Source organism: Dendropsophus ebraccatus, chromosome 8 (assembly GCF_027789765.1).
Source record: "Dendropsophus ebraccatus isolate aDenEbr1 chromosome 8, aDenEbr1.pat, whole genome shotgun sequence".
Taxonomy (NCBI): domain Eukaryota; kingdom Metazoa; phylum Chordata; class Amphibia; order Anura; family Hylidae; genus Dendropsophus; species Dendropsophus ebraccatus.
Window position 1 is genome coordinate 117699941 of NC_091461.1, and position 15056 is coordinate 117714996.

The 15056-nt window shown below is 46.2% G+C and overlaps 2 protein-coding genes and 1 long non-coding RNA gene across 4 annotated transcripts; all 3 read right to left on the bottom strand.

Moving 5' to 3' along the window:
- Window positions 1-407: 407 nt before the first annotated feature.
- On the bottom strand, window positions 408-5217 carry C8H1orf52 (chromosome 8 C1orf52 homolog). The gene is made up of 3 exons (XM_069979469.1): window positions 4933-5217; window positions 3690-3894; window positions 408-945 (listed from the first exon to the last, which is right to left on the bottom strand). The coding sequence occupies exons 1-3, from the start codon at window positions 5179-5181 to the stop codon at window positions 899-901; spliced, it is 501 nt and encodes a 166-aa protein (XP_069835570.1). The 5' UTR covers window positions 5182-5217; the 3' UTR covers window positions 408-898.
- A 2649-nt stretch (window positions 5218-7866) lies between these two features.
- Window positions 7867-10152, bottom strand: LOC138798859 (uncharacterized). Its single transcript, XR_011364191.1, has 2 exons — window positions 8859-10152; window positions 7867-8652 (listed from the first exon to the last, which is right to left on the bottom strand). It is a non-coding gene; the product is annotated as an uncharacterized lncRNA (long non-coding RNA).
- Window positions 10153-10365: 213 nt separating this feature from the next.
- Window positions 10366-13259, bottom strand: BCL10 (BCL10 immune signaling adaptor). 2 transcript variants are annotated; one of them, XM_069979472.1, is made up of 3 exons: window positions 12986-13259; window positions 11810-12098; window positions 10366-10741 (listed from the first exon to the last, which is right to left on the bottom strand). In XM_069979472.1, exons 2-3 carry the CDS (start codon window positions 12021-12023, stop codon window positions 10392-10394), a joined length of 564 nt encoding a protein of 187 aa, XP_069835573.1. In that variant the 5' UTR covers window positions 12024-12098; window positions 12986-13259; the 3' UTR covers window positions 10366-10391. The 2 variants fall into 2 exon arrangements, with proteins under 2 accessions (XP_069835573.1, XP_069835571.1); XM_069979470.1 differs by having other exon boundaries at window positions 12822-13259.
- Between the last annotated feature and the right edge of the window lie 1797 nt (window positions 13260-15056).

Below are 15056 nucleotides of genomic sequence, written 5' to 3' on the forward strand. Positions count from 1 at the left end.
CGCCACTCTTCCAGTACCTATCAGCTGCTGTATGCCCTGCAGTTAGTGGTGTATTCTCTCCAGTGTGACACAGTGCTCTCTGCTGCCACCTTTGTCCATGTCAGGAACTGTCCAGAGCAGGAGAGGTTTTCTATGGGGATTTGCTGCTGCTCTGAACAGTTCCTGACATGGACAGAGGTGGCAGCAGAGAGCACTGTGTCAGACTGGAAATAATACACCACTTCCTGCAGGACATACAGCAGCAGATAAGTACGAGAAGACTCGAGATTTTTAAATAGAAGTAAATTACAAATATACATAACTTTGACACCAGTTCTGTTCCCCTTTACCACTAAGGATAATTCTCACGAGATTGCCTTGATCTTCTTGACGTTCGATTTTTCGAATGTAATAAAAAGGAAAACCAGTGTATGAAACGTAGATTTAATTCCAGACGTCTATTTACATGATGATTTCTCTGCGGCGTTCGTACAATAACTTATGCTGTAATGCGTTCCTTTATAAAAGGCTTCTAACACAATGCAGACAAGTGGCGGAACCAAACTGCATTATCATCACTGAATGGAAAAATAAAAACATGAATGTATTGCTGGTCAGTGGCGCCCCCTATGGCTCTTTACATTCACCAAGACTAGCACCTTATACTACACCCAAAGTCCTAAGAACTGCAGCCAAGACGTTGTGCTTCAACACAGGCAAATACTGACACGTGAAGGATCTGCATCAGTGCTCTCCAGCCTGCGGCCACATGATATCCAGCATGCTGGGAGTTGTAGTTTTGCCACGGGCTGCAGATCACTGGTGTACACACTCAGATATGGATGTCATCTGTCAGATAGACGGCTTTGGAGGAGAGACTCTTAGATCCTGGCGCTCTGGTCGATCCCACAGTGGTCGGTCACATTTTGCGCTTTTTAGCAGAAGACGGCTCCTCCTGTTCTTCCTCTGAAATAAGAAAATGTTTTATTAGAAGGAACAGATAGAGGAACTGAAATCAGTCATGCTTCACTTAGGTTAGTGAACTTAAAGGGGTATTCCAACTCAAACATAACTTTTGATATGTTGCTGCCCATGGTGAGACTAACAATTCCTTCCATACCTGTTATTGTCCATTCAGTCTCCTTCCCCCAGTTCTCAGCTGCTGCTTTCTACTGAAGACACAAAAATCTGTGTGAGCTTTTCTCTCACTCCTCCCCCTCCCTTCTGAGACAGCTGATCTAAACAAGTCCGTGGCAGGCTGTATCTGTAACATTGTAGCTTCTTTGTAATGCTGGGAGGGTTATTCTGAGGTCAAGTTGCTAATATACTCACTGTGATTAACCCTCCCGGTATTACAAAGAAGCTACAATGTTGCAGATAAAGCCAGCCAGGGACTTGTTTACATCAGCTGTCTTAGAAGGGAGGGGGAGATTTTTGTGTCTTCAGTAGCGAGCAGCAGCTGAGAACTGGGGGAAGGAGACTGAACAAACAACAACAAGTATGAAAGGAATTGATAGTCTCACCATGAGCAGCAACATACCAGTTATGTTTGGGTGGAATACCCCTTTAACATGTGCCTCTCCAGCTCTTGCAAAACTACAGCACCCATCATGCTTGGACAGCTGTAGTAGCATTATGGGAGTTGTAGTTCTGGAGCAGCTGCAATAATGTTGCATGCTCTAAAATAATGATGGGAATTGTAGCGAGATCAGCGCTTGTTTGCAGTGTCTTTACATGGCACAATGATCGAGCAGCCAGGCCCCATGAAGGATCCTAAATATAATATGAATAAATCTGTGCTGTCAGTTTCCAGATCACACAGCAGAACATACCTACTATCAGCACTACTGTGTGATCCGGCATCCTGTTCCCTGGCGCTCCTCTCTTGCCAGAAGATACATCAAGCAGCCAGAAAGCAGGACGGGAGAGGTGGGGAGCAGGATGCCAGATCACACAGCAGCGCACTAGGCAAGTATGCACTGCATGTGTAATCTGGAAACTGAGAGCACGGATCTATACATATCCTATATGTACAGTATATCCTATATCCCTATCCTATATGTACAGTATATCCTATATCCCTATCCTATATGTACAGTATATCCCATATCCCTATCCTATATGTACAGTATATCCCATATCCCTATCCTATATGTACAGTATATCCCATATACCTATCCTATATGTACAGTATATCCCATATACCCATCCGATATGTACAGTATATCCTATATACCCATCCGATATGTACAGTATATCCCATATACCTATCCTATATGTACAGTATAACCTCTATGTACAGTATATCCCATATACCTATCCTATATGTTTCTCTCCCTATACCCTATAGATTGTGAGCCCTCGCGGGCAGGGTCCTCTTCCCCCATGTACCAGTCTGTCTTTTGCCTTCATGTAATGTTTTCTGATCTTGTATTGTTCCTGCCTGTTGCCTATCTATTGTTTAGCGCTCTGGAACTAAGGGCGCTTTATAAATAAATAATAATATGTACAGTATATCCTATATCCCTATCCTCTATGTACAGTATATCCTATATCCCTATCCTCTATGTATAGTATATCCTCTATGTACAATATATCCCATATCCCTATCCTCTATGTACAGTATATCCTATATCCCTATCCTCTATGTACAGTATATCCTATATCCCTATCCTCTATGTACAGTATATCCTATATCCCTATCCTCTATGTACAGTATATCCTATATACCTATCCTCTATGTACAGTATATCCTATATCCCTATCCCATATGTACAGTATATCCTATATCCCTATCCCATATGTACAGTATATCCTATATCCCTATCCCATATGTACAGTATATCCTATATCCCTATCCTCTATGTACAGTATATCCTATATCCCTATCCTCTATGTACAGTATATCCTATATAACTATCCTCTATGTAAAGTATATCCTATATCCCTATCCGATATGTACAGTATATCCTATATCCCTATCCGATATGTACAGTATATCCTATATCCCTATCCCATATGTACAGTATATCCTATATCCCTATCCCATATGTACAGTATATCCTATATCCCTATCCTATATGTACAGTATATCCTATATCCCTATCCCATATGTACAGTATATCCTATATCCCTATCCCATATGTACAGTATATCCTATATCCCTATCCTATATGTACAGTATATCCTATATCCCTATCCTATATGTACAGTATATCCTATATCCCTATCCCATATGTACAGTATATCCTATATCCCTATCCCATATGTACAGTATATCCTATATCCCTATCCCATATGTACAGTATATCCTATATACCTATCTGTGCTGTCAGTTTCCCTTTCTATCAGCTGCAAATCATCTGTTTACACAGGAATATATGCGGCCGATATCCCTACAAATCAGCACAAAACATGCGATCAGTGGAGGACGGGGCCGAATACTGTCCTGAGCAGCATTTCTAGCAACTCTCCTTAGTTACAGAAAATTTTTGACACGTCATAGAGACGTCATAGAGACGTGCTAAGTGTTGATCGGCCCGGGTCTGAGTTTTCGCACCTGTACTGATCATGAGAACGAGCAGGGACAGAACCAAAGCTGCGGTACGGTCTCTCCCGATCAGACTCGGACCAATCAAAACTTTTGACATGTTAAAACTTTTTTGTAACGAGGGACACTTTGAGTAACGTGAATCTGCGCAGTCCCTTACCGTCCGCGGTCTCCTCCGTTTCCTCCTCCGGCAGGAACTTTGCTTGGCTGGCCTGCTGGGGGGCGTCATCGCCATTGTCCTGGTACATACTGGACCATTTTATTGCCATATCCAGCTCCGGGGGAGGACCTTTCTTCTCCTCCACCTTGTAGGACTCCGGGGGAGGGACCGCATTGTTCTTCCACGCCTTAAATTCTCGAGCAGGCTGTTCAAGGAGAAAACGGGAGACTTGTTATAACCGAAGACTAAAAAATAATGTGCCCCCCCCCGCACTCTAATGAAGCCGACCAGCTGGATTTGATTGACATCTATGGAGAGATGTGCACTACCCTGGCCGGATCACAGGGGGCATCAGGAGCGAGAGCTGGGGGGGGCAGTAACAGTATAACGTGAATAGTGATAGACTGCAATACCAGAGACAGACACTGGTCAACACTTTTTGTACAGGATGGGGGCGTCTTCCAGTACTTATCATCTGCTGTATGTTCTGCAGGAAGTGGTGTATTCTTTCCAGTCTGACACAGCGCTCTCTGCTGCCACCTCTGTCCATGTCAGGAACTGTCCAGAGGGAGAGCAAATCCCCATAGAAAACCTCTCCTGATCTCCACACTGGAGAGAATACACCACTTCCTGTAGGACAAACAGCAGCTGATAAGTACTGGAAGACTGTGAAGATTTTTAATAGATTGCACCAATTTATTTAAAGGAATATTCCTCCCCAGCGCCCCCTGGGTCCCCCCGCCGGTATTACCTCTCCCCGCAGCGCCCCCTGGGTCCCCCCGCCGCCATTACCTCTCCCCGCAGCGCCCCCTGGGTCCCCCCGCCGCCATTACCTCTCCCCGCAGCGCCCCCTGGGTCCCCCCGCCGGTATTGTCTCTCCCCGCAGCGCCCCCTGGGTCCCCCCGCCGGTATTACCTGTCCCCGCAGCGCCCCCTGGGTCCCCCCGCCGGTATTGTCTCTCCCCGCAGCGCCCCCTGGGTCCCCCCGCCGGTATTGTCTCTCCCCGCAGCGCCCCCTGGGTCCCCCCGCCGTCAGTACCTCTCCCTGCAGCGCCCTCTGGGTCCCCCCGCCGGTATTGTCTCTCCCCGCAGCGCCCCCTGGGTCCCCCCGCCGGTATTGTCTCTCCCCGCAGCGCCCCCTGGGTCCCCCCGCCGCCATTACCTCTCCCCGCAGCGCCCCCTGGGTCCCCCCGCCGTCAGTACCTCTCCCTGCAGCGCCCCCTGGGTCCCCCCGCCGTCAGTACCTCCTCCGGGGCCCGCACCAGCCGCTTCTCCCAGTTGATGGTGCTGTTGCTGGGGGCGCTGAGGAACGAGGGCCGCGACACCGTCTGGAAGAGCTCGTCCGGGCCCGGCAGCTTCTGGGAGGGCAGAGGCCTCTTCACCGCCGCCCTCACCTTCTCCTCCTCGGCCTCCTCCTCACTGCTGTCCGAGCTGGAGCTGCCATAGGCGGCGAAGTAACTGAGAGGATCCCGGTCCTCCTCCGGCGCCGCCATAGTGCAGCCGCTAATCCGCTCCCCGGGAAACACACACTTCCGGCCGCGGGGAGAACGGCGACACATAGCGACGGACCCGCCAAATAGAGAGTGCCCCGTATATACTGCCAAATAGAGAGTGTCCTGTATATACTGCCAGATAGAGAGTGCCCTTGTATATACTGCCAGATAGAGAGTGCCCCTGTATATACTGTCAGATAGAGAGTGCCCTTGTATTTACTGCCAGATAGAGAGTGCCCCTGTATATACTGCCAGATAGAGAGTGCCCCTGTATATACTGTCAGATAGAGAGTGCCCCTGTATATACTGCCCGATAGAGAGTGCCCTTGTATATACTGCCAGATAGAGAGTGCCCCTGTATATACTGCCAGATAGAGAGTGCCCCGTATATACTGCCAGATAGAGAGTGCCCTGTATATACTGCCAGATAGAGAGTGCCCCTGTATATACTGTCAGATAGAGAGTGCCCCGTATATACTGCCAGATAGAGAGTGCCCTGTATATACTGCCAGATAGAGAGTGCCCTGTATATACTGCCAGATAGAGAGTGCCCTGTATATACTGCCAGATAGAGAGTGCCCCTGTATATACTGCCAGATAGAGAGTGCCCCTGTATATACTGCCCGCTAGAGAGTGCCCCTGTATATACTGCCCGATAGAGAGTGCCCCTGTATATACTGCCCGATAGAGAATGCCCCTGTATATACTGCCAGATGTAGAGTGCCCCTGTATATACTGCCAGATGTAGAGTGCCCCTGTATATACTGCCAGATAGAGTGCCCCTGTATATACTGCCAGATAGAGAGTGCCCCTGTATATACTGCCAGATAGAGAGTGCCCTGTATATACTGCCAGATAGAGAGTGCCCCTGTATATACTGCCAGATAGAGAGTGCCCCTGTATATACTGCCCGATAGAGAGTGTCTCCGTATATACTGCCAGATAGAGAGTGCCCCTGTATATACTGCCAGATAGAGCGTGCCCCTGTATATACTGCCAGATAGAGAGTGCCCCATTGTATATACAAAGTGAAGACCTGGCTTTGTCGTATGTAACAGATTGGAGAGAGTACATAAGTACCCCCCCCCCCCCCCTTCTGTGTGCCCTGACCTGTAATGGGGGTCAGTATTTTATTCTCAGGTAAGTGAAGGTGTGGCCTCTTGCTGTGCGGGGGACCGCCCCCTGGGCACCTAGGCCTCATTTACATATTACCATAAATGGTTATATCTCATCAGTGTTAGGAGCTGCACTGTATTCCCTGGATCAGGATGAGGAGCCACATCGAGCCCTGGGCTCATTCTCACCCATATTCAGCTGCTGATTACTCCACCTTCAATCTTTACTGTCATTTAGAGAAAGTTTTACACGTCACACTGGGACAACAAACGTTTAGAGGCGCCACACATCTGTAGATATAGCTATAGTTCCCTTATGTGATGTCACCACCTCTAACCAGCCCCTACATCACCATCTCCCTGATCTTTATTGGGGCATTTATGATCCTGCCTTGTGCTGAGTAATGCCACAGGCAGAGAAGCAGACCGGATCAATGCAGCAGGTGCTGCAACCTATAAGGGTAGTAGACAGGGCAGGAGGACCGTGATAAAGAGCTGAGGGGAAGCAATGCATTCTGGGAATTGTACTGAGCAACTGCTCAACCAGGAAGCACCACCATGTAGAAATAGCTTTGTTATGTTGTTTTAGGTCAGGCGCCAGACCTCCCAACAGCGGGTAAAAGTCAAATCTGTCCAACGTGTTTCTATGCTCTATATGCATGAAATCATCCAGTGAATTCGATTAATTTTTTCAGGTTAATTTTGTTTTCAGGGGAAATTTTAATTTTTTTAAAAATGTATTTACACCATACTCGCCTGCTCTATTCCCTGTTGCTGCGGTTACAGCGACGTCCAGTCCCCAGTGCTGTTTGCTTCTTCCTGTGACGTCCCGTTCATGCACGAACTGCACAGTGATCATGAGGGGGCAGTTCCTGCACAAAAAAAAGTTGTCACAGGGAGCAGAAAGAAGCTTTGGGGATCAAGCACAGTCTAAGGAACAGCGGCGGGGGATCAGGGCAGGTGAGTAAGGTTTATTTAAAATTTTTACTTATTTTTAAAACGTGAATTACATTTTTTAAAGGGGTAGTTCACCCAAAGATTTTTTTTTCTTTTTGTAAGATTTGTAATTTACTTACTATTAAAAAATCTCAACTTTTCCACTACCTATCAGCTGCTGTATGTCCTGCAGGAAGTGGTGTATTCGGACACAGTGTTCTCTGCTGCCACCTCTGTCTATGTCAGGAACTGTCCAGAGTAGAAGTTTTCTATGAGGATTTGCTACTGCTCCGGATGGTTCCTGACATGAACAGAGGTGGCAGCAGAGAGCACTGTGTCCGAATACACCACTTCCTGCAGGACATACAGCAGCTGATAATTACTGGAAGACTTTTTTACCGTACTGGAAGGTTTTTTAATGCAAGTAAATGACAAATTTCTGTCACCAGTTGATTTGGAAGAAATAATGTTTTTTGGTGAACAACCCCTTTAATCCTAAATATGAATGACCTATAGGGGGTGCTGTGTTATAGATATAGTTCTGTAGAAATATGTAGAAGACGGCACTTCCGTGGCGGTGGTGCTCGAGGTGAGAAAAATGTTCAGATATTAGGAAGAGGCCGGCACTCACCAAGTAGATTATGCTTCTTTATTGTAGTGTAGCAAACATATGGTACAAGGACGCGTTTCAGCCAAGCATGGCCTTCATCAGCTTAGGGGTGTACAATGCAGTGAGGTCACCAACAGGTATATATACATAACAAAAAACCGCCAAAGTATATGGGCGGGGCCAACGGGATGACGTCACAAAGTGGGTGGGGCCAAACGTGATGCCGCCACAAAGTGGGCGTGGCCAACGTAAAGACACCAGGAAGTAAACAATATGGGGAAAACATCAATGGGAATGGGAGGGGAGTAACATAGTAAACAATGGGACATGTGTCACATGATAATGAAGAGTATACACTGCAAGGAAGTACATATAAACATAAACAAACATGTTGCTAGAGACGGCAAATAATAATATCTTAAAGCAGGTCAAGGGGGAGTGGTACAGAGCGGCCAGTTGCTCCGATCGCAAAGTGGAGTTCATGAGGGAGAGCCGTGTTACAGCGCTGCTGTCAGTGAACGGAGTGTGCCCGTCGGCGCATGGGCATGGGTGCGCGGATCGGGCTGCTTGTGACAGTCAGCTGCTCGGCGAAAACAGGAGATGCGGGACATCCAGATGCAACAGAGGAGTGTGGATATGCCAATGTCGGGCTCAGTCTTATGCTAAGCAGAGTCCTGGTACCGCGATGGAGCTGGTAGTCACCATGAAGAGTTCATAAATGTTCCGAGGGCTACGATCTGCTTTAGGATGTGGAGTAGGACGGGGGACAAGTGTGGCGGACACATAGGAGGCGGTGCGTCCACCTCAAGGCTATAAGTAGAGCACATATAGATACATAGTAGGCGTAACATATAGTAAACAGCAGTATATACAATATGTACAATATATACAAGAGTTACAATAATATACGAATAGGCATAACATGTTTTATACAGGCCATATGTAGGGCAGATAAAGATACTAGATAGCGAGAGGATCACAGCAGCTACAATAGTAAGATAGGCAAGCGGTCGTACCTGGTACATCATTAGCTGAAAATCGTAATAGGGTCGAGGGAGTCTCAAGATGCTTGGAGTGCCTGTAAGGCAGAAAGGAAGCAGTCAGGTATATGAGAATAAGTTAGGAGATGATGCTAGATAGCTCGTATTCCCTGTTCAGCCCCCTGGGAGTGAGAGATTGCAGAGTGTGTATCCAATATGCTTCTCGTTTTTGAAGCAGTTTTTTGAGGTTGCCACCCCTCTTGGGTACTCTAACTTGTTCCAGTACCTGGTATTTCAGTTGAGCTATAGAGTGGCCCCTTTCTTTGAAATGATGTGGTAGTGGGAGCAGTAGATTCTCACATCTGATGGTGGACTTGTGCTTGCTAATGCGGTCACGGACCATCTGCATGGTCTCCCCAATATACAATAGGCCGCATGGGCATTTAATACAGTATACCACATTCTTGGTGGTGCAAGTGTGATAGCCCTTAATTTTGAATGCCTGACCTGTGTGGGGATGGCGTACCTCACTACCCTTGAGAACATTGCTACACTGTGCACAGTGGTGACAAGGGAATGTGCCCTGTCTCCTGGTAGCTAGGACCCTTTGTCCATGTGTCACAGTGGAAGTGGGGCACTCTGCTCTGACCAAGTTGTTATACAAAGTAGGTGCTTTTTTGTTACATATGAGAGGGTGTGTGGAAAACTCTGCAATATTGGGGTAAGACTCTTGCAATATGTTCCAATGTTTGCGGACGATATTGTCAACCCGGGGCGTGAGTGGGTGGTATTGTCTGACCAAATCACCAGTTGATTTGGAAGAAATAATGTTTTTTGGTGAACAACCCCTTTAATCCTAAATATGAATGACCTATAGGGGGTGCTGTGTTATAGATATATTTCTGACACAGGACTATTCATATTAGTGGATTTTACCGTTCTGTTTTAGTTTTTACACCAAGTATCCATGTTTTTATCTTATAGCTAGGACCATTGTAGCTAGACATGATATAGGTGGGACCCCTTTGATACTTGGTGGCCAAAGTGGAGTCGGACTGGGTGGTCAAAAACACCAACCTTTCTTGTTGAGCCAACTTGGTGAACTGTTCAGGTTCTGCAACGTTCTTTGAACCTGAACCCTTGGCCTTTGACCCCTGGTGGCTGGAGAAGTTGGACGCAGCCCTAGGGACTCGTGAAAACCAAGCACAGGGCCATAGGGTGTATCCAAGTTTTCCAGGACTCCCAACTTCTCCAGCCGTCGGGAGTCAAATACAGAGCGTTCAGGTTCGGAGAAAGTTGCCAAACCCGAACAGTTCGGCAAGTCCGCTCATCACTACTGACCTTCACCATGGGCCCCATAGTAGCGTAGTAGACTCATACTAGTAGATATAGACAAATACATCAAATACCAATCCGACCACTGGGAACATTCTGGAATTCTTCCAACCATTTAATCCAAAACTAAAAGATGTCCGGGATTTGTTTTTTTTTCTGGAAATTTAAAAAAATTGGTCCATGAGAACAGAAATCCAATGCAATGAGATACGGGCAGAGTATTTATTTACGCCATCAAGGGTTAAAAGGAGAGGTGGACCTTAAAGGGAGAAACTGGTTATCGATGGTAGAGCACGCACACGATTCCTGGGGCTCCGATGAAGGGATGATAGGAAGCGGCGGCGCTCCGTCTTCTCCCGGCTTGGGGAACTTGTCGGAGAAGTTAGAGCTTTGTTTGCTGTTCCGGGATTTTTTCTCTACAGTCATCGGGCTTCTCAGTGTGAGAGAGTTGCTAAAATTGTTTGGGAGGCTGGGCTCTCCTTCCGGGTGGAAGAGGACGGTGGATTCCATTTGGAGCGACACCAGTTTTTCATCGGTGGACGTTAATCCATTGGATGAGGTCAGTGACGTGTTCGGGCAGCAATCTACAAGAGAAAGACGTCATATGAGCACTGAAGGTTGTAGCGTATTTTGTGCTGCGGATATAACAAAAACCCCTAATAGGCTGGGACTGACTTGGAACCCCCCATTCCCCCCTCCAAGGAAAAAAACATGACTCACCCTTAAGCTTTCTTCCTTGGATCATACCACCCATCCTCGTCATAAGCCCCACAATATGGAAGCCAAAAGTGGGCCCTACATTTACACCCCACCCATTTTTATTAAAGGGGTTCTCCGACATCAGGTGAAAAATTAATTATGCTGCAGAAGTATATAGCACTGCTAACCTGTGTGCTCTAGTTCTAAAACCACCAAAAGATCATGTGTTTTGGGGTCTCTTAGTCCTGTACTTCCTGGTTGAGCAGTTGCTCAGTACTACAATTACCAGAATGCAATGTTCTCCATCACAGCCCTTCCACCCTGCCTACTCTTCTCCCCCAGCACTCCTGCCCCGCGCAAAGCTGTTGCAGAACAACTGATTTAACTATTGCTTTAAGGGGTAGTTCACAAAAAAACTTTCAAATTAACTGGCGCCAGAAAATGCCAGTTTTGTACATTACTTCTATATAAAAAAAATCTACAGTACTTCCAATACTTATCAGCTGCTGTATGTCCTGCATGAAGTGGTGTATTCTCTCCAGTCTGACACATCGCTCTCTGCTGCCACCTCTGTCCATGTCAGGAACTGTCCAGAGCAGCAGCAAATCTCCATAGAAAACCTCTCTTGCTCTCCAGACTGGAAAGAATACACCACTTTCTACAGGACATACAGCAGCTGATAAATACTGGAAGACTCAAGATTTTTTAATAGAAGTAAATTACAAATCTCTGACTCCAGTTTTGAAAGAATTTTTTGTGTGAACTACCCCTTTAATAAGTAAGGTTGCAGCACCTGCTGCATTCACTTCCTGTCACAAGATGGTGATGTAGGCTGAGCGCGTGTCAGAGATGGCGACCACCTAGGGGGTGTGGCTAGAGGTGAGACAATCCTCCCTTTTTATTCACTGGGGGGGGTGGGGGTGGACATGTCCATAGTTCTGAGACACAATTACCTTTGAAGGATTCCAGCCGCGAGTTTTTTACTCGTAGAACTTCGTCGGTGATTTTTTCTATGAGAAAGTCTTGTGTTCTTTGTTGTCTAATGGATTCGATCAGGGCGTCGAGCCCCTTTGGGTTTTTGGCCAGGCGATCCAGCATTTCTCCGGCCCGCTTTCGGCTCGTCGTTAGACATAAAATTTCCTCCGCATCATCCTTATTCAGTATCATTTTGCAGCGCAGGTAGTCGAAGTGTCTTTCGGCGATAAGCTTTTCACACAAATATGGTCGTAAACGTTCTACGGCCTAAGAGAGACACACAATAAAATTACATTGGGATGTGCAAGGGTTAGTGTTTCACTGGTGGATTATAGGGAAGGATACATGAGATTGTGGTCACATGATCTTCCCTCTGACCAGAGTGTTCTGAGGAAGGAATCTCCAAAGTAGGAGCGGCGGCAGCAGACCGCTGCTATACCCTATGGGCTGCCCGAACAATCACCAATCACCGGGCAGGTATTTCTTGTACATCATTATACACATCTTATTGCATGAATGTAGCAGCCTGACCCTGGCGTCCTCTGTAGGGTATAGTCACACACCACAATCAGATCTGCCAAGAGCTGGAGCCGATCCCATGACTATTCTCAGCAGAGATATAGGGACACAACAAGCCGAGAGCCAGATTCTCACAGCCTCCTGGAGATCAGCACCGACCTGTCTCCTCGAGAGGAAATCCACCCATTACCCATCACATCTACAATGGATCCATTCATCCCCGGCCTCTCATGGATCCCTTCATTCCTGGCCTCTCATGGATCCCTTCATCCCCGGCCTCATGCATCCCTTCATCCCCAGCCTCTCATGGATCCCTTCATTCCTGGCTTCTCATGGATCCCCTCATCCCCGGCCTCTCATGGATCCCCTCATCCCCGGCCTCTCATGGATCCCCTCATCCCCGGCCTCTCATGGATCCCCTCATCCCCGGCCTCTAATGGATCCCTTCATCCCCGGCCTCTCTGTACTTACTTCTTTCTTAATGTCTGCCATGACATCTTCATTCAGTTGGGGAGTCATGTTGGGTGCGGGCCTCCCCCCCCAGCCTGTGACGTGTCTATAGATCCTAGCAAAGTGCAAGGTGAAATCTTAAGTGTGGAAAAACTTTTTTGTTTTTTTTCCTTGCCGAGACTCGCCTGGTTTCGTTTGCAGACGGTTATCTCGTAACTTGCAGTGCTTCCTGTTACAGGGTACGAGGTTCAGCTAGTAAGATAGTGTGCGCTTCCTGCCAGCAGGGTTGTTGTCAGTATTTCACCTTCTTCTTCCTCATTGCTCTGTTGTGACGCGCTCGCTCTCATTTCCTAAATTCCTCAGGCACTCACCCGACCGGTCGCTTCACTGAGGCCTGAACGAGGAGTCGTCACCGTCAATGCTAGGAGCTCCAGAGCCGTGGAACGTCCCGCGACAAGGACTGAGCATGTGCAGAACATTCTGACAAAAAAAATTGTAAACATTTTTTTGAAAAACTCTACCTGAGTGTTTGATCCCTTGGCCCTTAAAGGGGTACTCCAGCAAAAAAAAATTTCTTTCAGATAAACTGGTGTCAGAAAGTTATATAGATTTGTAATTCACTTCTAGTTACAAATTTCAAGTCTTACAGTACTTACCAGCTGCTGTATGTCCTGCAGGAAGTGGTGTATTCTTTCCAGTCTGACACACTGCTCTCTGCTGCCACCTCTGTCCATGTCAGGAACTGTCTAGAGCAGGAGAGGTTTTCTATTGGTATTTGCTACTGCTCTGGACAGTTCCTGACATGGACAGAGGTGGCAGCAGAGAGCACTGTGTCAGACTGTAGAGAATACACCACTTGCTGCAGGACATACAGCAGCTAATAAGTACTGAAAAACTGGAGATTTTTAAATAGAATTAAATTACAAATCGATATAGGTTTCTGAAACCAGTTGATTTGAAAGAAAAAGATTTTTGTTGAAAATACCCCTTAAAGAGGGTTTTCACATGAACAAGTTATGCTCTATCTACCTAGCCTCAAAAACGCCATGTGTGTAAGGCGGATTTTGTGTTGACGCCACTCGCCCTGTGATAAAACTGACATGTTATCTATATTCCTCAAGTTGGTACGATTACAACCATAGGCCTATATGTGACCTTTTTTTATCACTTTTTATTTCAATTTTTCCAGATTTGACATGACCAAAATTCAGCAATTTAGCACTTTGGCTTTTTGGTGGCAGCAGAGAGCACTGTCAGACTAGATAGAATACAAGAATACAGCACTTCCTGCAGGACATACAGCAGCTGATAACTACTGGAAGACTGGAGTTTTTTTATTTTTTTAAATAGAAGTAATTTACAAATCTGTATAACTTTTTGGTTCCACCTGACTTGGAAAAATAAATAAATTTTATGTATATATATATATATATATATATATATATATAAAATTCAGAATTTTATATATATATATATATATATATATATATATTTTTTTTTTATTTTATTTTATTTACTTATATATTGCCAAAGTACGCCTTTAAGCTCTTTGCTCCCCTACTCGCTGCAGGTGATGTCTTCATTGTAAGTCTATGGAGAGCGTGTGGGACAGAGATGGCAGTAAGATGGGAAGGGAAATGCTCAGCTGTGGGCTTTTCCTGGCTGTATCAATGATCGGTGGGGGTCTCAGCTCTGAGACCCCAACTGTCTGAACCGAGAAGCATCTTATAGTGTCAACAACACTTTAAAAATAATGGTGGCCATAGCTCTGGTAGTATTTATAAGATTTTGCACCCAGGTGTATTCTCGTGACTGTCCAGCAGAGGCCGCACTCGTCCTACTTTTCATCTAGTAAGAATATTTATCACTTTATGGATGATTGAGAATCCACATGTGACATCAGGTTGTGATGTATCAGACACATAAAGCGCAGTTTGCTTGTATTTTTACAGTTTGTGTAACTAGAGCTGCCGGGGTGGGTGGCATGTGGATATTCACTATACACTTTGATGTGCCCGCAGAATCGTAAATCATATATTTAGGGAATTCCATTGTTCAGCAAAGACAAATCTATTCTTCATATGTTATTCTGCAGAGCTGTGCATGATAGCATTGCAGATCATTATGCATTTACCCTGCCAATTAATCTGGCACTGTGCTTTTTGCTGCCCCCTCTGTCCATGTCAGGAACTGTCTAGAGCAGGAGAGGTTTGCTATGGGGATTTGCTACTGCTCTGGACAGTTCCTGACATGGAC